This window comes from Centruroides vittatus, unplaced genomic scaffold (genome assembly GCF_030686945.1).
Source record: "Centruroides vittatus isolate TY-2023 unplaced genomic scaffold, ASM3068694v2 contig_1349, whole genome shotgun sequence".
NCBI lineage: Eukaryota > Metazoa > Arthropoda > Arachnida > Scorpiones > Buthidae > Centruroides > Centruroides vittatus.
Genome location: NW_027120858.1, coordinates 346,032 through 371,266, shown reverse-complemented (window position 1 = coordinate 371,266; position 25,235 = coordinate 346,032). Strand labels below are relative to the sequence as shown.

Sequence of the window (25,235 nt, the reverse complement as noted above, 5' to 3'; positions counted from 1 at the left end):
TCGTATGTTATTTAAATTTGAGAATTTTTAAAAATACATATATTTTATTATCTTTCAAATCTGGTAGATTTTAAATAATTTCAATTAATTAAAATCCTGTTCAATACTACAATATCGTTCAAAATATTTTTAATTACTTCTTTACATTTTATAACAGATTAAATCTCTATTAGTTCCAACAGTGAATCTCCAAATTTTAGGACCCATGCAAATGCCGTAATAAAGGACTTGCTGTAAACTGCTGGCTTCTTCAGGGCCCTTATGAATAATGATATTGCCCATTTCTAATATTTCATATTTAATTCGCTGTTTCCTAGTTTTTTCCTCCCTTCTTGACAAAGTGGACTCCTATGTAGTTGCATAGTCAACATCTATGGTAGCTTCGCCATTGATTAAGCCTGTCGAAAGCTTCATCAATGTACTGTACGTATGTAAGGAAACTTTAATGCTAGAAAAGGATAAAGTTCAGGCTTACTAATCCTTAATCGCGCTGGAAGCGCACTATCCTGTTACTTTCCAGGCGGACATGGATGTCGAGTACTCTTTGTCAGCCTTGTATTGCCTTTCTGTAGTTCGGATAGTGGCTAGTCTGAATTCTTCTAGTGCTAAAACAATGCATTTGAAAACTGTTTATAGGACATTTTTAGATCCTCTAGAACACGATTAAAATATATATATATTAATATACTATATTTTATGTGTTAGATACAATAAAAAAGAAAATAAATACATTTTATCCATATTAATAAAATATTTAAAATTTCACTTTCTAACAATTATTAAAATCTAAATATTTAATTCTTATGCGCTATATATTATTTTGGATGAATAAAGGTTTACACATGCGACAAATATACGTAACACTTCACTCAGAAAACTTAAATAATTGAAAAAAGTATAACAATATAAAATAAATTTGTCTAACCTGTGTAAGATAAATACGATTTTATAAGAAAGTTATGTAATGAGATGAGGATAATATTTAATGTCAATAATATATAATAACCATCGATGAAATGAAGCAAATAAAGGTTATTACTTCAATCTGAAAGTGATTTTGTTCATTCTTTTGAATTAAATTAATTTTTAAAATTTGTTTTAATAAATATTTAAGGATAAACTAGTAATATCAAATTTATTTTAAAAGGAATGATATTATCAATCTATTGGTAGATATTAGAAATTCTTCTAGAATTATTTTATTAAATTTTTTTTCCGATTAAGCAGTGGATCTGCACGATTGATTTATTTTCCAGTATATTATTTTTCATCAAGCAAATTAACAGAAAAGTATAACTGTAATCATAAATATTTAAGTTCTTATATAAATATTTATTTTAAACTTTGTTTATTTTACGATGTTGCGACAACAATAAAATATTTGTCAAAATAGAATTTATATGAAATTATATATTGATTTAAAATTCTATGTTTGTTTGCAAATCTATAACAAACGTCATAAAATAACAAACATCATGAAATAAGTTTTATGATAATATATTATTATTATTATTATTCCTTTATTGTCTAATGGGAATTTCTTCCCTATTACAAGGGGGTTACATTTACAATATTTATTTGCTTTTTTACTTTACAATACTCTTTGATTTTATTAATTTACACCTGTTTTTCCGCGGATACATTCCAAACATTTTTAATTAGAATCTTACAATCTTATTACTCTTTTTCATTCATAATAACATATTTTAATACTTCCTTAGTGTTGATTAGTTTATTTTTGTAAATGTCAATTATTTTACCAAAATAGTTATAACTTTTATATAAGTCTTTTTTACTTGTTTTGTTGAAGTTTTTTAACAGTTCTATTAGCGAGTTGCATTTATAAGTTCGAGCTATATCACAACGTTCACGAATGTCGTTTAATTTGGACATTTTATTATTAAATGACAAGGTGTTAAATCTTCGACGCTACATAAGAAACGTTTTGTTGATAAGCTTATATACACTGTGTAAGTGTTGTTAACATACAACGAATATTTATTTAAACGAAGTTGTACCACAAGGCGTTTTACATTCAAATTTACCGAATATAACCAAGGTAGGCTTCTCCACTTGGACGGCCTGGACCTGTAGGTTTTGAGCTTGGATCGATTCCACTAAGAAGTTATTGAAAAATTTTGTTTTATAATACAAATTCGAAGTAATCCAAGTTTCAGTAATTGCTAAGATATCCGGTTCGTATTTAGCACAAAAGTTATTTATTAATGACGTTGTATTTTTTTGTTCCTTGGCCATTCCAGTTAACAATGGAAGCCTTTGATTATTCTTTATGACTTTGTTATATTGCGTAAATTTTTACTTAACGTGATATCAACTGTCAATATTTATTTGATTACTATAAGGACGACAATTATTTACATAAACCAATTTGTTCAATCTTAGGCTATATGTTATTTTTTCTTGGTTTATCGTTAATATATCATTACGGAGTTTCACTTTGTCTTTTTGTTTTCGCAATTCATGAAGTATTGGGAGTAAATTTTTCCTTCTTATCCTTGAGTTTTTAGTCAAATCTGGGGATATTTGCATATCTTCCCATTCTTTTAATACATTTTTTTGTTGTTTCTTGTGAATAAAGGTATAAAAAAATTTATCACGAAGTTGCTTATTGCTGAATGTTATTTTTACTGTTGTATTAGGTTGCTTTGTGATTAAATTTGTTTCTGTAATCTCAGTTTGGGCTATATCATGAATATTAAGTACATTCGTCATAAAGTTATATACCTCTAACTTAGATATGGATTTTGAACTCGGATATTTGTATACAATTATTTTTTTATAATTATAATCATTACTTAAGGAATCTATTTTAAATTGCGTTAATTCATTTTCACTTTTTTGATTTTCTAGTTGTTGTTTTAAATTTTTAATTTCTTCCTCCATTTTTATCTGTCTTTCTTTAGTCTCACGTATATCTTGACGTATTCGTTCTACGTCTTCTTTTATATAAGCCATTTGTTCCAACAATTTATCATTTGAGACATTTATTAAATCTGATATCTTAGTCCATAGAAGTGCGGATGAGGTGTCAAGTTGACTTGCCGAGTTAGTAAAAAGACTTGAATTAATATTAGGTGACTCACCTGTTGAGCTTAATGAATTCTGCTGACCAGGTTCCATATTTTGATTCGAGAATTCTTTTGTTTCTTCTTGTAAATCACTTTTCGGTTGTGTTCCGTAATCCGTAATGAGTTTGAAGTTTGAAGTGCTTGGTTGAGCTTGTTTGTTCTCTGTTATCGTTCTGGTCCGTGGAGGTCTTCCACGCTTGACTGGAGATCTTTGCATATTATTATTTTTATATTATTGCTTTTTCCTTTACCTTCACTTAGATATTGTTAGTTTAAACTTGTTTAGTAATAAATTAATCAAACGAACAGTGATTTATCACTTCCCAGCACAAATGAAAGGTTCACCAAAAAGTCACTCGCAGCGTCAACGTTCAGACATGCCCCCCTAAAAACATAATATATTATTATCATAAAACTTATTTCATAGTATATATTTTAATGTATACCATAAAATAATTTTTATATAACAAGAAACAGATTGTTGATGTCAATGTGAAACAAATGAAAACAAGTATTTAAATAATCAATGATACATTTAAAATGTATTTAAAGAATAAATTACTTTTTTCGTTTCTTTTAAGACTTTGATAGATTCTGTATGTTACAAATAATAACATCAGTAAAACTCCTTTATCATATCAAATATTTTCGAGTCACTAACGATTTCTCGTCCATCTCCGATCTTGATAGCTGTATGCTTGTAGTCGAATTGTTCTCATAACTCCTCGGAAGTATAGCTTTTCCGGAGAATAATCTGTACTATTAGAAGCTATAAGCATCCCAGATCAGCCTTTTGCGCCAAGATAGCGACTGTATTACTTCGTGATGACTTCTACATGTTAACCTAGATTACCAATTATTCCTTTTAGGCAATCTAAGTTTGCTTTAGTTAAACTCATTTTACTATTAAATACTGGGAAACAGTATTTAATTCAAGTACAATAAAAATTAAACAAATTTCATGTAGATTTTATTTGAACGTTTTAATTTTAATTTACTGGCAATGTTGTTTAAAACGACAATTGCTATATCCAATACCATGAAAAATGAAACGAATTCCATTAACAAATAAATCTGTATAAAACTTTATAATAATAACAAGTAGACAGAAATAAATATATTTTATTACAAAATAAATAGAGAAATGTAAAATAAAATAGTATAAAATAATAAATTGTAATATAATAAATTAAATAGTATATTGTAATAAATAATCAATTTTAGAATAATTTTGGAAAGGACATACATCTCATTTATACAGCAATTACTATTTTGAATAATAATGTGTTCTATCTGTTTCGAATGTAATTAATATCAATCCAGTTGAAAGTACCGAAATTTGTTGTATACACTATTCAAAACGAATTAAAGTTTTAAAGAAGTATCTTAAATTTTTATCAAAAAAAAATTATGCTGTTAAAAGCTGAACAGTATAAAATAAACAACTTAAAAATTTATAACGGAAAGAGTTGACAATAACAAAACATTTGAAGTGAAATAAAAATTTTAAATTATGTAAAAGTTGTCAAACCGTGTTATATTCTTAATAATTATATAAATTATTGAAAAACTTCCTCTGCAAAAAAATGTCTAAATTATAAAAAGCAATACAATCATTTCAAGTAAAGTTTTTCTTAAGTATAAAATTATTTATTAACATTAGAATGTAAGGATAATAAAATAAATAATCTATAAAAATGTCAGCATTAGAAGATATGCCCAACGTTGCCCAGATAAAAAATAAGAATAACAAACATTTAAATGAAAACCATATTAAGACTTTGTTATTTTAGCCTAGCATTATAGTGTTTATCACGATACTCAGATGTTGCGGAATGACGCAAATTCATTGTTCAGGTAAAGAGTAATTGATGTTTTTCAACAGAAAATAGTGGTTGACATCTGTCTGAACCAGAAGATAATTTAAGACATATAAATTTTTGTAATGTTAACTCTAACGTACCAATGACAGCCGAATATCAAATGGCAATCGGCCAATCAATGAAATTTTGCAAAAAAGTGGACCGAATATTTAAACACGGTACTCTCGTAAACATCTAAAAACATATTATTTGCTCACAAATAACTTTTTACTATATAATTTTTATATTCGAATACCACCATCCAGCTGGACAGGCAGAAAGAGGGGCGTGTTGAGAGGATCAACGATTACTTTTAGTGAAAGTTAATTCGACTAAAAGTAGTCGTTGACCTCTCGTATTGGAAGAGAGAAAATGATCCCTGATAAGTTTTATTACAGTTATTCAAACCGTGTTGAAATATATAAAGGACAAAGTACGAAATCTTCTTCTTTATATATTAGATCATAATGCTTATTTCTTATTAAAAAATATGGAAATTTTCTTTTCGTTACTAACAGTATCAAAAATACAGTTTATATAAAGCCGAAATATTTTTACTTGTAACTTCTTTTTTTCTAAATCAATTTCCATTAGTAATAAGTGTATTGCTAATGTAGTGTTACTAATGCGTTTCACTACTCTTTTATTCATTGACCTCCTAAATAATTATTCAGTAAATTGCTAAGTACTTCTATTCGTCTATAAGTTTAATAAACTTTTTAAAAAATTAAATCAAACAGGACAAAAAACTACAGCTTTTACAAAGTGGAAAATTTACATATTTATGTATTTATTTATTTGTGAGATTCTGAATATTGGAGATTAATTATTATAAAATATTATAACAAAACATTCTATTTCGTTGATAAAATTTTAACGAAAAGGATGTACATTTTTCGTTTCCGAAAAAGGGAGGAAGCGAACATCCTTTTTGTTACTGACTAAAAATATTCATTGTCCTATGATGCTGAGTCAATTACCCAGCCATCCCTACAAAAAGGGGTAGATTTCCAGCCTTTTCGCGCAGTTCATTGAAGGTTCAACGAGACCTGAACTGGCCACTTAAGCGCAGTTCTTAGAAGACAGAAATTGCCATAATAACTAGGCTGTCTTCCACAGTATTGAAGGCGCCATATAGAAGATATAAACAATAATGATGAACGCATAGAAGATTGTTTCTCCCGGTCCACATCATCCATTTCCCAAACTCCTCATAAAAGACCACGACTACGAATATTACATAAATCGACGTAATATAATTTAACGTGTATGTAAGATCTCTCTATCGTGATTAGAGTAGTTATAAGATATTAGAGATCTCTTAAATTTTGTATTCACTTCTTTTAAATTTTATTAAATTCTTGTTAGTGTTTTTAATATGGTCTCATCTTTGTCTCAAGTATTAGCCTATGTCCACTCCACTTACTCGCGACCCTCCCACTCGAAATTCCTCGCGAACGAATATTAGCGTGCCTAACGCTATAACTCGGCTGGTGTCAGGAAAAACAAATACAGGCTTTAAGACTTTAATGAGAAATAGGATTCCTTACGGAATCCTATTTCTCATTAAAGTCTTAGTAAGCCATTCTTCGACTCTACGGGCCAGTTTTCCCAACTGGACAGCCGATTAAGTGGTATACGAGTATATTCCAACTCCATATCTCCGGCTAGTCCCTCACATATTCATATTGAAGGAAAGGACAGCTAACATGAATATGCACTGTACATATATGTATTTAAAGAAAAATAAAGAATAATTTTTTTTAAAATGTTTTTTAATGATATGTATCAATCACTTTTAAAAATATTACATTTGAATGTTGAATTTCGCTTTAGATTTTAAATGGAAATGGGAAATAAAAAAATATAATTAGAATTTGAAAACGAAAAATTTTCATATGAATGTAGAATATAAAAGTTTCTTATATTCCCAAATGCATATTACAATATTAAATTTTAATTTATATCGATTTTTCTGAATTAATAACTTATTTTAAAAAGAATACATTGTGTACTTATGTATTTTACCCAATTATTTGACCCATTTTCAATAACTGAATTTCTTATGTTACAATTGAAATCTATTGTTTTTATGTTTACAATTGTGAATTTGCTGTCATGTTTATTTGTGAATGATTATAATTCTTTTCATTTCTTTTATTTTTGTTTTTATGGTAAGAATTGATATTCGTTCAAATTAATTGTTACAGTAAAAATAGTTTGTTCATTTAAATAGTTTTTATTGTTTTGTAATCAGCTTTTTATTATTAATAGAAGAGTTTCGAATTATCACAATTAACATTATGAAATTTTCAGATGTGTAATTCAGTTTCTTTCTTCTAATTTTAAATTTACTTTAGTTATTTTAATTTAATTGAGACATAAGTAATAAATTTTAAAAACAGCTATGGTCTTTATAGCATTGGTGCCAAAAAATCACAAAGAACAATTAATTATTTTTGATTTTATTTCATTGCTATAGTTTCAATATACAAACAGAAATTACTACGGGTTTATTTTGCTAATTTTTAAATTAATAAAATTAATTAAATATTGTTATCGAAAAATCTAAGGTTTCTAACATCGTGAGTTTCCTTCTTTTCAGATCTTATAAAATTATCTTTACTTTATTGTTATATTTATAAGATTTAAAACACGTTTAACGATGGAGTGTATAAAACAGTTATCGAAAATGTTCTCTTAATATCCAATAAGTGACGTGAATTGTCGACTCTTGTTGGTGCATGAAGGTTTTATAACAGATCACATAAACACAACGCCAGCTGTTAAGTAAACTAAACTATTGCAGGTCGTTAAAGCTATGGAGAAAAGATGGTTGATCTACTATCGTTGTTGTTACACAAAGAAAGACGTTATCTGCAAAAGGAAAAGCTATTTAGAGACCTATCTGGTCCATATGATTTGCCTGATAAAATAATATTTTATCGTAATTATCGTTTATTTAAAGCATTCATATTTTTTTCTGCAAAGAGTTAAGAAGAAATATTTAAAACTAAAACAGCAGACATATATTTCAATATTATTTTAAGTAATAAATGACTTTTATAATTTGAGAATTATTTTATATTTCTATGGAAATTATAAAACTTTGTATAATGTTCAAAGATAAGTAACCGTTTATTTGATACATTAATAAACTTTTAAAGCTGTAATCTATACTAGTATGATGTCCGCTGGAAATTCACTCACAAATAAACGAATATTAGCTTTTTTTAATTCCAAAAATAGCTCATTATTTCTTCAAACAACAAAAAGTATCCTTTTTGGTTCTGGTATCCGTTTGGTCAGAACTCCCATTTTGAATTCGAAATGACGGGAATATAAATTACTTGCATGATCAACTATCATTGGCTAATTCGAAAAAGTAAACCTTCGTGCTATTGGTCGAAAATTTAGTTTGGTGGTATTGAAGGAAATAAAAGTAACAGCCACAGATAGATGATGTCTATAGATATAGGATAAGGTTGAAGGTTTTATGCTCTTTTTAAAGAAAATCATTAAGCATTGACGTAATTTGATATACGGTCTTAAATCGATAAATATTGAAATTTCAAGTAACTTAATTATTGAATAACTTTAATAAACACTGTACTTTTACACAAATTTTATATTTGTGCAATGATATTTCTATATTTTCAAAAATATACAACAATAACATGCAAACTCAAAGGAACTATTTGGTTTGTGCACCAGACAAGTGAGCACTCTTTCGTGTAACAATCATACACAAAAGCAATATATTATATGATAAATTAAAGTTTCTTTTGATAAATAATTAAATAACTGCTTTTAGTTATTTTATCGATTTAATTCATATATTTCATAAATTTTTCGAGAATATTTCTTATATATAACAGCTATTGGAAAAGGGGGGTAAAAACGTGAATCAAAACCTGCAGCTCAGAGCATTCGCTGGTTTCATATCTCTTCAAGTATCTTACTTTCTTCGGATATTGAATATCATAAGTGCAGAACCTATAACATTTAATATCTGAATTTTCAAATATAGAAATTATATAATTTAAATTTATATGTTGTTTCATATTCATATTTATGTAGTTTATTAATTCGTACTTAGATTGGTCGACTATTCTTAGAAATTGTTGTAATTCCAAAAATATTATTAATTTTTAAAATCATATTAATATTTTACAAAAATATAGTTTATAACTTTCATTGTGAAACATCCATAATAAAGTAATAAGTAATCCATAATAAGTTTAAAGTAAATAATATATTATTTCGATTATTAATAACATAATAATTCTATTATTTCATCGTTTGTAATAAGGAAAACAGCGTAACAGACATTTGAATTTTTAAGTATTTAAAATAGTCGTTGATTACTGTAACTAAATTATAAAATGATAGAGATATTTTAGATTACTCAACATTATAGATTATAGATTACTCAAGAACTTATATAGTATTATATAACTTTTGATAGATTATCAGAATTTATACATAAATAAAAAATCTTCCAAATTCATTGGAAAGATTACTTAATTTGAGATTGCTTTCTGTGAAAAATGAATTAAGTATTATCTCACTTTCCTCTCGAACAGTTAAAACTACAATTAAAACTTACTTCTCTTTCTAAAGTTTGATAGATCGTTTTATCTCAAGAGAATTGGTTTCATTAAAAAAATATTTCAAATCTCTATTAACACGTAAGCAATTAAAAAGTTTAATAATTTTATAATTAATTTTATCAAATACTTTAAACTTTAATAGTTTTGAAAGTAATATTAACTTGAAAATTTTAATTTTCTTTTGTGAATTTTAAAATATTTTGGTCAAGAATTATCTTAGAATAAAAAAATAATTAAAGCGAAAACTTTTCTGATAAATTTAAGATTCGAAATAATTATAAACATCTGTTTAAAATATACTTTTTTTATTTAAAAATATCAATTATTTATGAATTCACCATTATAATATTTTAAAATTAATATTAAATACGTTACAAAATCTTTCATTTTGTTCGATATTAAGTTATAAAAAAAAACGCTTTCTGGCAAACAATAAATTTCTTCCTTTAAATAATCAAATTAATCCTACAACAAAAATGAAAACATTATCTAAAAGAATAATTTATTTATTTATCTAATGTATTTTTGAAGAGTTTACTCAAAGTCAAGAAATTTAAATATTTCCTGATTAATCAATTTTTAATTGAAATCGCTTAAGTCTAATATAAGATTTGTTAAATATTATATATACATATATATATATAATGAATATAATTTTATAAATACATAGTAAAATAAGGCAAAATGTTACTTTAGATATATATATAATATTGCAAAATGTTTTTTCCATAATATTAAAACATATTAGACTTTTTTCTTGAAGTATTTGTCGCTTCAAGGATTTAATATTTCTGACGTGAAGGTGATATATTACAAAGATAAAGTTATAACAAACTCCAGAATCGTACTTTATGGTAATTTATGAGTAATATTTCTCAAATCTTTAGTCCTAATTGGCCAAATTCATATATGTCTTCAAGCACAAATGTAACTTTATAACATGAGAATATAAACATGGATCATAATGAAACTGAACGTGTTAATCAGTTTATCAGCAGTCAATTTTCAACACACTTTAATTTAAAGTTGTCAAAAATTATTAATTGTGGAAAGTAGCAATTTTTAATGGTTAAATATAATCGTTTTTTATATCATAACTCTGTGCAGTTGTTATCAAGTATTTTAATTTAATGGCAATTACCAAATCAGTGTTTTCATCACATATATTTTTTAAAATAAGATTATTAACAAAACAGATTAATAGTTTCTTAACTTATTATAAAATCGATTTCCAATCTACATTTTGCCTATTAAGTTTATTTATATACCTGAAAACTCTGGATACCGAATAAACATTCTCCATTTTTCTAAATTTTACAGTAATGACAAAAAATGTTTTCGAGCTTTCAAGCATTATTAAAATTGAGTAAAATGTATTGTACATAGAAAATTGAACATACTGTATACCGTATATTTGTTAATTTACTACAACAGGCAAGTGTAAAATTTTAGATAAATATTTTATTAATAGCAATATTTCATTATTGCTGTAAAATTTATAAAAGTAGAGAATGAGAGTTTTAGAGCTATAGTCTTCATTAACCATTATCAATTATTTTCAGAACATTTTTTATTAAAGTTATCCATTTTCTTTTTTATGAAGTATTTAATTTAAAAATGAAAATTTATATCGAGATTTTCTCACAAATTGCTTTGATAATTTTTGATTAAATATCTTCATTTTTTCCTTCTTTGATGTTATTACCAACATTAATGTCTTCATTTTTCTTGCAAAAATCTTATATTATTATTTTACTAGCTATTGATGAGACTATATAAACCTTCTTATAATAATAAAATATCTTAAAACTTTTTATGACTTAATAATACAAGTTATTGAAAAGAAATTTTAATATTTCATGAGGAACATCAATCATAAGATTAAAAATAATATAATGATATTTGAAAACAAGAAACATTTTAAGCTATAGCTTATTTTCCATTTTATTTATTACTCAAAACTATACACTATTTACTATTCAAAACTATGAGTTATATATCTTCAGTTAAATAATCTGTGTATGTGTGTTTTCAAGTTCATTCCGCCTTTGAGTATTAATGATTTTTTTTTTCATACCATTATGGGTTAAGCACATAATATATATGGAAAAAAATCCATATTTATCGAACTTTCAATGGGAGTGAACTATAATAAAAGACAAAACTCAACACATCAGAATCAAGCTCTTAATGAAAATTTCTAAGTCGATATAAATTCGAAACTGGAAACTCCAGAAGACCGTTTACTACCTATGTGATATAGGTAGTAAACGGTCTTCTGGAGTTTCCAGTTTCTGGAGTTTATTTATTACTCAAAACTATACACTATTTACTATTCAAAACTATGAGTTATATATCTTCAGTTAAATAATCTGTGTATGTGTGTTTTCAAGTTCATTCCGCCTTTGAGTATTAATGATTTTTTTTTTCATACCATTATGGGTTAAGCACATAATATATATGGAAAAAAATCCATATTTATCGAACTTTCAATGGGAGTGAACTATAATAAAAGACAAAACTCAACACATCAGAATCAAGCTCTTAATGAAAATTTCTAAGTCGATATAAATTCGAAACTGGAAACTCCAGAAGACCGTTTACTACCTATAGTGATATAGGTAGTAAACGGTCTTCTGGAGTTTCCAGTTTCTGGAGTTTATTTATTACTCAAAACTATACACTATTTACTATTCAAAACTATGAGTTATATATCTTCAGTTAAATAATCTGTGTATGTGTGTTTTCAAGTTCATTCCGCCTTTGAGTATTAATCACGTTGTAAAGGCAACATTTCGACTTCAATTTTTTCTAGAAACGACTTGGAAAAAATTTTCTAGAACGTTTGATGTAGGCATATAGCCTAAGTGGAGTAACTAAAGTCGTTTTATCACATATAATATTTAAACTTGACGCATAATTAATGTTTGACAACAAGAAACTTTCAAAAGTTGAGTACTGTTGCTCTATCACTTCAAAGTGCAAAATCGCAACAAAGGGTCGACTTCGTTTGCAAAGCGATGTTAAAGCGTTTGTGGGCAATATACGTCAATCGGCTGATTAAATTGTCAAAGGACTGATAGTACTGAGAAAGGCGATAATTGCATTTATTTGGCGTCATCATGATAGAGCTGCTTCCAACCAATATTATTGTCAGAAAACAACTGTACTGTTAATAAATGGATTGCTTGAACACTTAGATCAAAAAACTTTGTCCAAGAATTGACAAAGTTCGATATCGCGACAACAGTGCGTCAGCACATAGAGCAAAGATGACCGTACAGAAACTGGCCAGTACGTGCAGGGAAGTTCTGCTTCATTTACCATACAGTCCAGACTTAGCTCCAACTGAATACCATCTATTTAGCGCCCTACAAAACAATATTGTCAATCTACAGTTCAATGAAAATATCCAATGCGCGAGACTTTCTTCAAAGAAAAATTCCATCATTGTTTGGCTCACGGGAATGAAAGTTTGCAGCACAGGTGGCGAGATGTGATTGATATCGATGGCAATTAGGTACCAGGCTGAACTGTAATCGTTTTTGATTTAATTGTTAATAAAATATTTTTTTCAAAATGTCTAAATTTTACCTTTACAACTTGATATTACGTTATCTATCTGCAGTCATTTATATTTTTCTCTTTTACGTTCTATATAAATAAATTAAATTTATATTTATATAATATCTAAAATATAAATAATTAAAAGTTCATATTTCGAATCACTTAAGAAAATGAAGTAAAACACAATTTTAAATTTTCCAAATTTTGTTTGTCTGAGTTTGTTAACATTATAAAACTTATTCCAATGAATTTAAATAATTTTAATTTTTGAGTTAGTCATTCCTTTGAATACGATGCCTCTGGATCGGATACTGTTATTACCAACAAAGGTTAAAATTACGTTTTTAAATATTGGTTTTTACTTCTTAAATAACACTTTACTATTTCCACTAACCAAAAATTAATTTATTTTTAACATATTACTTTCTAGCAATATTTGTGTATTTTTATCTCCAATATCACAGAATCTTAATCCACATTTATCAGGCAATACAGGTGGATTAGTTTCCAATATCTTCATTTATTGTGTTTATTCTTCTAAAATAGAAACTTCAATCTTTTCTCGTATTTTCAATTTCATTTCTTTATATTTGCAGCTTAAATGTAATTTTTAGTCATCGATTTTAGGAATTTTTCTCTAAAGATATATTTATTTATAGATCTTCAAATCTTTAATAGAATATCTTTCGTTGCGTATATTTTTTATTGATTTAATATATGGTTTATATTTCGAGACTTACTTGTTTCAGAGTTTTATACACATTTTTGATATAACTCTATTTTGATTTAAAAATAAGCACTTTATTTCAGTTTATTTTTTTACAATACAACAAATTAATGAAATAATTTCATTCATTTAAAATTATATTTTAAACATTTAAACTATGTTTATAATATATTAAAAATCGCTTAAAATAAGTTAAATTTAATATTAAATTATTTGAAAAACCTAATAATTTAAGTATTATTTTATTTATAAAGCATAATTTATTTTAATATGTGTTCTACTAACATTTATTTCTCTATTTAATTATTTATTTTAATTATTTATTACTGCTTTCAATAAATAAAGAAGACAATTCTTTTTTAGGTGAAACGTCTACTAGAATTTTGTTTGTTTTCATTATTAATTAAAATATTAAGTTATAAACAAAAATATTATATTAGTCGTTTAATAATTGAATTTTTATAAATTAAAAACATTAATAAAAGAATAAGACTAATTATAGCGTATTATATAATCAACGAACCATCTACAAAACGTAAACCTGTCTATTACGAAAATAAATCTTCGAAATTGAACGATTTGCTGTAAAATACTAATATAATCGGAAACCTAGCTAACACGGAAACGGAAGGATATACAATAGATTGACATAGCACGAATAAAGCAAATTATTCGGTGTAACAGCAGCTAAATTCTAAATCATTACTACTGATGTAATCATTATGGCCATGGTCGAGTTATTGCTGATTAGAGATCACACCCGATTCACACAAAACGTAAGCAGCCGACATCCGTCGCGTCAAACTGTTGCTTGCGATTGAAATGTTCCATTCTGCTTCGTTTTAAACGAATGCACTTCCATCTAGCGATAGACGTCCGTATACACTCGATAGTGTCACAAAGACTCAGAAACATTAAATTTTTGCGACTGCAAAGTCGAGGCACACCAGTCCATTTAAAGCATTCTTTGATGTGTACAATATGACGTGTAGTAACGCGTCCATTTTAAAATATGGCGGTTACATGATTGATCCGTTTGCTATAAACTTACCAATCCAAAATATATATCAAAATGCAAACGTTTGGAATGGTAAACATCCAAACCATTATTGAAAAAATAAACAAATTAAGAAGTATGCTTACAAATTCTTCTCGAGCAATTACATTAAAGATTATTATAATAATTACCTTCAAGAAATTTTAACTAACCAGTTTGCCTCAAATGCATTACATACTCTTTTTATGCATTACAGCAAAAATTAAGTTAAAATTAAAATATTTCATAAACCAGTTTTCTCGGGAGTTTATTTATTGTTAACAGACTTCTCACTAGAAATATATAAGATCTTTTCAGAATGGCATTCTCGCAAGCTTATGCTATTATACTTCAATAGTGGACGGAAAAGTTCGAATCTGGTTGAGTTCATTGTGTAAATGTTTAAGCTGCTGACAAAAGCAGGGAATGAATTTACAGTCTATCATTATTTTGTCTTTGTTAACATAATACTTTCATTGTCCGGAAAGAGGCCGTCGCAAAATGACACCACTATTTCTTCCCAATTCTCTAAAAAAAAAGCTAATTAATAAAAACATAACATTTATTATTCTAAAATCTGTCAACATAGAAAAATCAAGCAGATATAATTGCCTTCCATTGTAAACAGGTTTTATTGTACAGTATGTTCACAATTTAAACATGGTCTATCATTTCTTTTTTTTTTTTTTTTTCAAATGTCAAGTTGAAAATACGATCTTAATTTCAACACTTTAGAAAAAACTGATGGGACATTTTATGTGAAAACTTTTTAAAATTAATTCCGTTTAACATTTTTAAAAATTTTATTGCTCTAATATGGGTTAATGTTTGTCGCATTCGGAGGATCTTTTTATATCAGTTTATTATTGTTATTATTTTATTTCTGCACGATTTACATCGGAGTAAAAAATACCTCGTCCCGTAACCCACAGAAAAGAAGGTATCTGTTTCCACCCCTTTATTGCATTAGATGCACTTTAAGTGCAAGTAGTTCCTCTTCTCCTCCCTTTTCCTCTTCTTAAAAGGTTTCCAGATGAGCATTGTGTACTAGTCTCAACAGTCCTATTGGGTAACTCTGGATTAACTGATGAATGATGTCTATCTGATAATTGCTGCGTGTCTGAAGATTGCTGTATGTCTTGAGATTGCTGCATATTATGCTTGACTGGATCTGGTGTGTTGACCACAAAGATAGTATTATCAAGCACTCTACTGAGTATGAGGGATGTGTGTATGGCTGCCTGTTTCTAAAGAATGCTGATGTCAATGTTGGATTCTAATAAATCTATGTATTTCTTTATGGTTTTTGCTACTATTCCTGTTGCTCCTATTACTATTGGGATGACAGTTGTCTGTGTATTCCATAGACGGCTAACTTCAGATTTCAAAAGATGATATTTACTTAATTTTTCAATTTCTTTAGCACCAATGTTGTAATCTGATGGTAGGGTTGGGAATCGCCTAGGCGAGCGCTTCCCGCCCTGTTCGCAGAGATAACGAACTTTCGTAACGGAAGAACCGTTAGAAGGACCGTTAGAAAGATCCGTTAGAAGAACCGTTGAGTTTCAAATCGACGATCGACGGACGATTGGCTGGCGGACGTTGTGGAAACATTCTAATTTGATTAGCGGAGGATTCAAACGCCGGCCCTATATAAGCAGTAGTTTCGGCGGGAACAAGGATCGGATGGGATCGGATCAGGATCGTTGTTATCAAAGCTCTAACTATCTCTCTCGTTGGACGTTACGGAAATCTGGTGAAAGTGAACTCCAGTGGTTTATTACGAACTTGTTCCTGGCTCGGAGGTGTTGTTAATTATAAGGAGTATGTTTGCGGAGATCGTAAGGAGTTTTTCCGACGAACTTGTACGGATATAGTCGGTTGTCGCTTGGATTAGTGGGTTAATGTTACCCTAGGTTCCGAGATGGCGACGGGGGAAATTTTTCCCTACGTTGGAGACTGTGACGGGGAAAAAATTTTTCCCTCGATTCAAGATGGCCGCGTTTCCGGCCGCCATCTTGAATTTTTCTGCAGACTCCGCGGATGTTAACCGAAATACAAAAAAAATGAATATTTTTACTCACTTTTCGATGGTGGTTGCCTACTTCTTCCTACTTTTTTTTCCTTTCCGATACATTCTTTCTTCGGTTTTGCCAGCTTGGATACTTTCCTTTTCTCTTGGTACGGCTCTTTTCTTCCCTGTTCTTTTCGATTCGGCTGCTCTTTTATTGGTCGATTGGCATTTCCCTCTGTTCGATTCATTACTACTTGGCCATATAAACGACAGAATGCAACCCCAAGAAATGTGGCCAAAATTACTTTTAAATGTTCCTTCAAAGGCAGAAGTCTTCGTTCCGCACTTACTACTTCGCAAGAAACAGCTTTCTCTATTACTCCGATCATCGGAGTCCGATGATATAATTTGCATTTAGAATCGCACGGAATGCAAACGGACTCGGTCGGCTGTATGCCTAATTTTACAGCAAATTTCGGAAATCTCAATGCATTATCGATACGGGGAGGCAAACCTAGCTCCAAGAAGTCGTCTTCCATTAACTTGTAGAAATCACGTGTGGTGCAACTCGACCGAAATTCGTCGTTGAAACTCAAATCGGCAAAACTACTCATTATCGAATAATTGGCAATAAACTAAACGCGGGGAGGTGGTGAGGAAAAAAAATGAAATATCGTAACCAGAAAAATAAACAGCAAATATTCCAATACGCAATTCGTCGCAACACTGCAGTAAACGATTCCAACTGGAAACTAGTCGATTTGCATAAAATTGCATTGAAATGAACAGAAATCACGTCACAGATCGAGCATTTGCATATTCGTTCGTAACACAACTACGAATTTCTCGCCGATATTACTTTCGCAAGACGTCACGAAAAGGCTCCCTCTACCGTCGCAAATTTACACACGACCGTCGCCGTTTCGAGGTTACAGGATACTCGGCAACGTCGATCTCAGGGTTGAAACCGAACGGGGAAAAATTCTCAACGGCGTCGACGACACGACTCTAGGGAAAAAATTTTTCCCCGCCGCAGTCGCCAAGATAGGGAAAAATTCCCACCGCCGCCATCTCGGAACCTAAGGTAACATTAACCGATTAGTGTTTGTGCATAATTAATTGTAACGCTACTTTGTATTATTTTGTATATTTGTTTTGTAAATATAAACTTTGTGTTCTTCAAACCGACTGAGTGTTATTTTGAACATTACTCTGATGGTAGTTATATCTATTAAGAATGTTTTATTGCGATTTTTATCAACATAAATTAAATCCGGTCTATTGTGAGATATAGTGACATTAGTTTGTACAGGCATTTCCCATAAGATCTTGGCCGTACAATTTTCTTTAACTTGTGGCTGGATTAATGTTTCCTTCCACCCTTGGTTAGGAACTTCTATTTTATGTTGTCGGGCCAGGCACCAGTAGACGTACTGGACAAGGTTATTATGACGTTTTACATAACAAGTCCCCCGCCAATTTTTCGCATCCTGATATAATGTGCTGCGTGGTCTCTTCTTTGGTCGTACAAAGGCGACATTTTCCATCCAGTGGCTCTTTTAATGTCACGTTGATATTGTCGTGTCATTACAGCTTGGTCCTGAATAGCAAATATTAATGATTCAACTCTTGGGGCTATTTGTTGCTTTTTAATCCATTCAAATGCAAGCTCTCTGTCTATCTTGCCCTGATCCAATATCCTTTTTGGAAATTGACCATGTAATTGTTTGCTTCTCCATACATCATTATGCCGTTTTATTATTGATTTTTTAATTTCTTCATCTGTATGTGCATTTCCTCGTGGTAGATGTAATTCACCTTCTATCTCTTGTGCTTCTTTTATTATTGAGTATTTATTCCTGCCTATATCATGCTTTACTATTACTTTAATCAGATGATCACTTTCCTCTTTTAGGTATTGGTTGTATTTAACTATTTGTGCTTTATACATGTACTCTATATTTAATAGTCCTCTTCCTCCCTGATTTACTGGCAAATACAACCTTTCTACTTCTGCTTTTTGCTGATGTGCTTTGTTTACTGCTAGTAGCTTTCGTGTTTTAACATCTATTTTCTCTAGGTCACTATTTTTATAGTTGATTATACCGAATGAGTAAAGTAAGACCGGGATAGCATACGTATTTATACCCTTTATTTGATAACGTGAGTTAAGGTGTGTGTTTAAAAGTTTTCTAATCCTTCTAAAATATTCTTTTGTTATCTGTTCCCTAATAATACTATGCTCTATTTTTCCTGATTCATGCACTCCTAAATATTTGTATCTATCACCTATTGCAAGTTGGTCGAAAGTTTCTCCATTCAGTAGTATATGTCCTTCTCCTACTGCACTGCTTCTGCGTCCTGCAGTTATATGTATTACTTTGCATTTATTCAGTCCAAACGCCATCCCTATATCACTTGTAAAAATCTCGACGCTTTCCAATAATACTTTTAGGTTATTTCTACTATTTGCATAAACCTTAAGGTCATCCATATATAAAAGATGATTAACCCAGATACTATCTTTCAGTTTATAGCCTTTCCTTTCATACTTATTTAGTATGAATGAAAGCGGGTTTATAGCCAAGCAGAACAACAGTGGAGAGAGAGAATCACCCTGGAATATCCCTCGTCTTATGTAGATCGGTTGAGTAGTGATTGAATCTTGGGAGCCAGGTGCAGTCATGATCACTCTCCATGTAGGCATAGTCATTTGGAGGAATCTTTTAACAACAGATGGGCATTTATAGATATCAAGAATTTTAAGGAGCCATTCGTGCGATACACTATCGTAGGCTTTTTGGTAGTCTATCCACGCCATATTCAGATTTCTTTGAGATTGGTGTGCATCCTCCAATATTGCTTTATTGACCATTAAGTGATCATTTACAACCCCTGGCTCTACGGCGACACCCTCTTTGTTCCTCTGCTATTATGCCATTCTCATGGCAGTGGCCATAAAGTACATTAGCTAGTATGGCGGTAAGTAATTTGTACATACTTGGCAGGCACGCTATAGGCCTCCAGTTTTCTGGATCTTCGGAGTTTTCATTTTTGGGTATTAGTATGACTTTACCTGTAGTGAACCAATCTTCTAACATCTCTTTTCCTGAGATTATATTTGTAAATAATACGGCAAAGTATTTGTGAACACTAGTCAAATACTTAATGTAGTAATTTTGAATTTTGTCTATTCCCGGTGATTTCCAGTTCATTAATTTTCGTACAGCAAATTTTACTTGATCTTCTGTAATCTCTTCTACTTCTACTTCATTAATTTCACTTGAAGCTTTTTCTATTTCTTTAACCCATTTAGCCTCCGTATTGTATTGTTTAGGATTAGATAGCACTGATGTCCAAAATTCTTCTACATTTTCTTTACTTGGTATTTTGATATTTTTTAGTAGCGTTGATACCCAAGCTTCTGTACAACCTATGCTCATTTTCTTTAAAAAAGCTGTTCTGTTCCTTTTTTGTATTAATTTCATCATATCTTTTAATTCTTCCAGCTAGAGCTTTGACTTTTTGTTTGATAATTCCTATTATATTATTCTGATCGTTTTCAGTTTGGATGTTGTATTTTATACAGAGATTTTTCCTAATTTTCCTCATTCTATATTTGTCAATTCCTCTTTTTATCTCCACTAGTTGTCCTAGTTCTTTCCTAAGATTATCTATTTTAGTTTGTATCCTTTTTTTCCAAACTGGGACACATTTTAATTTTATATTCGCTGTAGATATGTATGGCGTTTGATTATTGCTTTCTATTAAAGTTTCAGCAGTTGCATATATTATATCATTTATTTCACGCAGGCTGTTATTAGTAATTAATGAATTAGGTAGATATTTGTTAAGGATATTTAGATTTTCTATGAAACGTCTATTTATTTTTGCTTTAGGTAGAAGTAACCATTCCTCAAACGAGATTTCTTTCGTTTCAGCCAGTATTCGGAGGAATTCCAAGACTATAGGTTCTCGATCCTCATCTACTACAATGTTTCGTGTCCGCTGGTCTATATTTTCTACATAATCTGGTACGGGTTGTATATCATACAGGTTGTCATGCACTGTAGTTGTTCGAGTATTCTCAGATTCCGCAATCACTATTGAAGACAGTTCTGTAGGTGTTAATTCTTCTGCTTGTGATTGTATACGGTTAAGTAGTTCTTGTGATATTACATTCTGTTTAATTATTCTGCGAGCTTGAGTTGACAAAGTATTTCCATTAAATTTATAGATTTTAGGGTTGTTAGGGTTTCTTTTAATAAAAAGTGTCTCCAATCTGCTCATATATCCGTGTCCTTCTGATCTTGCTTTAAAATAACAGAACTTCTAGTTCATTAATTTTCCAGTTCTTCTTGTTCATCTGTTGACAACTTACATCTTCTATCTTTACTTAGTGTATTACTCTTGGTCATTGCTGATGAGCCAGCAGTGTCTGTGGGCAAAGCCCTACTCTGCAGAGCATCATCTGCCCTCTCTCCTCCTCGTTGATCGGCTGTAATCTCTTCGGGTCCCCCGACTCTCGCCCGCCTGCTCAGCAGAGAGTCACTGACGGCTTGCATGCTGTCACGTCCAGCGTCAGCTCCAAACGTGCCCTGGCGATCACCCCCAGGCAGCGGCCCTATATGTTCATCATTATTACTAGTCTCCATATTGTTGGGTTACCTTTACCCTGTTATCCGCATAAGAATCACTATTATGCGTTGCCCGCCCCCCACGTGGTCTGATGTTTGACACGAACGTAGGGTAGGATTTTGGAGGCTTATTATTATTATTATTATGTTGGGTTAAGTGAGAGATACTCGGTTAACACCGGTGGCTGTGTACTATGCCGGACCAAAGTCAAGGCATAGTAACCAAAACAGAAATTAAAGAAGTGTATCAGTGTGTGTGTCTGTATTCAGGAATTTTCTCACAATATGACATGTATTCAATATAGTGGCCTTCTGTAGTGTGATGTATGTGTTTCTACTCAATTGTAATGTGCCCAGGCTTTTGTGTAGTGTGTGTGGTATGACACCTGTAGAGGAGAGAACAACAGGTACAATAAGCACCCTATCCATCCTCCACAGATGCCTTATTTCCTGGACGAGTTCTGTGTACTTGCTAATTTTTTCAGTGCATGCGTTTTGTATATTGTGAGTGTTTGGAATGGATATGTCTATAATGTATGTGATTTTATTGTGTTTGTCAATGAGTGTGATGTCTGGTCTGTTGTGGTAAATTGTTTTATCTGTGATTATGGCTCTGTCGTAGTACATTTTGTGCGTGTTGTTTTCCAATACTGTCTGTGGAATGTATTTGTAGTATGGTTCGTGGATGTCTACTAATTTGTGTTTGTTTGCAAGCTCTTGGTGTATTATATTTGCTACTTGATTATGTCTAGTGTAAATAATCTGTCTGTGCCAAGAGCTTGCAACCAGAAGTGATGTGTTGTATAGTTTCTGGCATGATGTGACATTTTCTGCACGTGTCATTCGTGAGTGTTGCATCTTTGAGTATGTGTTTTCTGTAGTTTTTAGTATTTATGACCTGATCCTGTATGGCAATCATGAATCCTTCCGTCTCCCCAAAGAGGCATCCCCGAGCTAACCAGCTGTTTGACGCAGTTTTGTCAACAAAATCCTGGGCCAGATCATAAGGATGCCTGCCATGGAGTGCCTTTTGAGCCCACGATTGCTTAATGGTGTCTATGCTTTTTATATGTTGCGTTGTGTCCATATGATGTGAGTGTAAGTTTAATGGTGTGTTATTTGAGTCTGCTAGAGTTACTGCTTTATGTAATTGTGATGTTTCTTGTTTTTTGTAGAAAAACTCTCGCAGTGACTGCATTTGTTTGTAGTGAAGGTTAACTATGTCAATCAGGCCACGTCCGCCATCTTTACGTGGAAGGGTTAATCTTTCTGTGGCGGATTTAGGATGATGATGTTTATGCTTAGTAAGTGTTGTTCTTGTTTTGCTTTGGAGTTGCTCAAGATCTGTGTGAGTCCAATGTATAACTCCAAAAGAATATGTGAGTACTGGGATGACATATGTGTTTATTGCTTTAACTGTGTGTTTTGCATTTAACAGTGTTCTGAGAATAGCATTTAACCTACTTTGGTATTCTTTAATTAATCTTTGCTTTATTTGTGCATGTTCTGTTAGTTTGGCCTGTTGGAATCCTAAATACTTGTAGAACTCGCCCTCTTCCATGGATTCAATAATGTCTCCATTTCCAAGTGCAAAATCTTCTTTCTTCAGGATTCCTTTTTTATGTGAAGTGTTTTGCATTTATCTAGGCCAAATTCCATTTGTATGTCCTTGGTGTGTGATGTGTGATGTGTCCTTGGTGTGTGAATGTGTGATTTGTAGGAGTTGATGAAGTTGTTTTTGTGTGGATGCATAAAGTTTTATGTCATCCATGTACATGAGATGTGACAGTGTATACTGTGTTGTTTTTTCGTGTCTGATATTGTAACCATATTGCGTGTTGTTTAACATGTTGGATAATGGATTCAGGGCTAGGCAGAACCAGAGAGGACTCAAGGAATCTCCTTGAAAAATTCCTCGCCTAATAAAAATTTGCTTTGTTTGTATGGAAGTGTTACTAACCCTGAGATGTAGTGTTGTTCTCCAGTGCTGCATAGTGTTTTGAAAGAATGCAATGAGTGATGGATGTATTTTGTACATGTGTAGGATATGTAGCAGCCAACTGTGTGGAACACTGTCGAATGCTTTTCTGTAGTCTATATATGCCATGTGTATGTTTCTGTGTTGTTTGTGTGCTTGCCGTAGAATGACTGAATCTATGAGTAACTGTTCTTTGCATCCCCTGTGATTTCTACGGCAACCTTTTTGTTGTTCCGTTAGAATGTCGTGTTCTTCAACATGTTTGTATATTTTGTTTGCGATACAGGATGTCAATAATTTGTAGAGTGTTGGAAGACAGGTAATTGGTCTGTATTGTGTGGGGTCTGTGGTATTGTTGTTTTTAGGTTTCATGTAGGTGATGCCCTGAGTAAGAAAATTTGGCATGTCTTGTGGATTGATGATGATGTGTGTTAGATGTTTAGCTAGTTCCTGGTGCAGTGATGTAAACTTTTTGTACCAGAAATTGTGATTGTTGTCTACACCAGGTGTCTTCCAGTTGTGTGCTTCTGTTAACAGTGTATTGGAAATCATGTATGTTTATTTCAGCACAGGGCATAGTTGGTATGTTGTGGAAGTTTCTGTTCTCCTCCTCAATCCAGCCTGCATCAGCATTGTGCGTGACAGCACTGGACCAAAGAGAAGACCAATATGTTGTGAGTTCTTCTTCTGTTGGTGTACCACTGTGCTGTGTATCAGTGTTTGCTTTGTTATTAATTTGTCTGTAAAAGAGTTTTTCATTGTTTGTAAATAATTTATTTTGTTGTTTTCGTTGTGTACATGTTTTGTATCGTTTGAGTCTACGTGCTTTGGCAGCAAGTTTTTGTTTTATTGTATCAATGTATTCTGTAATGCGTGTGTTGTGATGTTCGTGTTTTGTGTGTGTTTTTATTTTCTTGAAAATGTTTTTGAGCTGTTTCCTTAATTTGGGTGTTATGTTGCTTTTAGTGTATTGTGTCAGCCTGCCTAATTGCTGTCTAATGTCATTTATTTGTATTTCTATTCTTCTCTGCCAGGCAGGCTTGTGATAGTATTGTGTTTTCTGTGTATTTGTCTGTGACTGTACTTTCAGTCCATGGTGTGTCACTACTGTGACTGCCCCAGCATAAACTAATGTATGAATGTCTGCGAGTGTAGAAATTGAATGAATGTAGTGTGGTATTAAGTGAGTGTTTACATAATTTAGTGTTTTTCCTACTTCCTTTGACGTGTTGATTTTTGGTATTCGAGGTCGTTGTGTGGGATCTGTGCCTGTATATTTAGTGAGTGTTTCCTGAAATATAAGTGAGAGCGTATTAACTAAATCCATGTCTATGTTATCAGTGATGGACGAGGAAGTGTCTGTAGTATCATTCATTAGTGGTAATTGTTGTATGTGTGTTATTATCAATGCTTGTTGCTGGATTATCCTGACAGGTTACATGATCTTCATTAATGTTAGATGTTTCTGTCTGTTGATGTATTTGATCAGCAACTTGTTGTTTGATAAGTTCAAGTGTTGTTTGTGGAATAAGGTTGTTGTGTATAATTGTTCTTTTTTGATCAACAACCCTTTGTTCAGTGACAGTGAGGTGAGGATATTGTTGTGTGAATTTATGGTGTAGTTGTTGACTGTACGCTGTCATGTTTGTTTCAAGATTTGTGATCGTGTAATAAGTACGGATGATAAACTCGTTCATTTCTACTGTCCATTT

At 30.9% G+C, this 25,235-nt stretch overlaps 1 protein-coding gene across 1 annotated transcript; it reads right to left on the bottom strand.

Annotated features, from left to right (window-relative positions):
* Nucleotides 1-2,331: 2,331 nt before the first annotated feature.
* On the bottom strand, nt 2,332-3,306 carry LOC136990874 (repetitive organellar protein-like). The gene has a single exon (XM_067289325.1). The coding sequence runs from the start codon at nt 3,304-3,306 to the stop codon at nt 2,332-2,334; it is 975 nt and encodes a 324-aa protein (XP_067145426.1).
* Between the last annotated feature and the right edge of the window lie 21,929 nt (nt 3,307-25,235).

What these genes read in the sequence shown, in the direction of transcription:
- LOC136990874 (XM_067289325.1), bottom strand. Translation starts at nt 3,306, where the DNA reads ATGCAAAGATCTCCAGTCAAGCGTGGAAGACCTCCACGGACCAGAACG.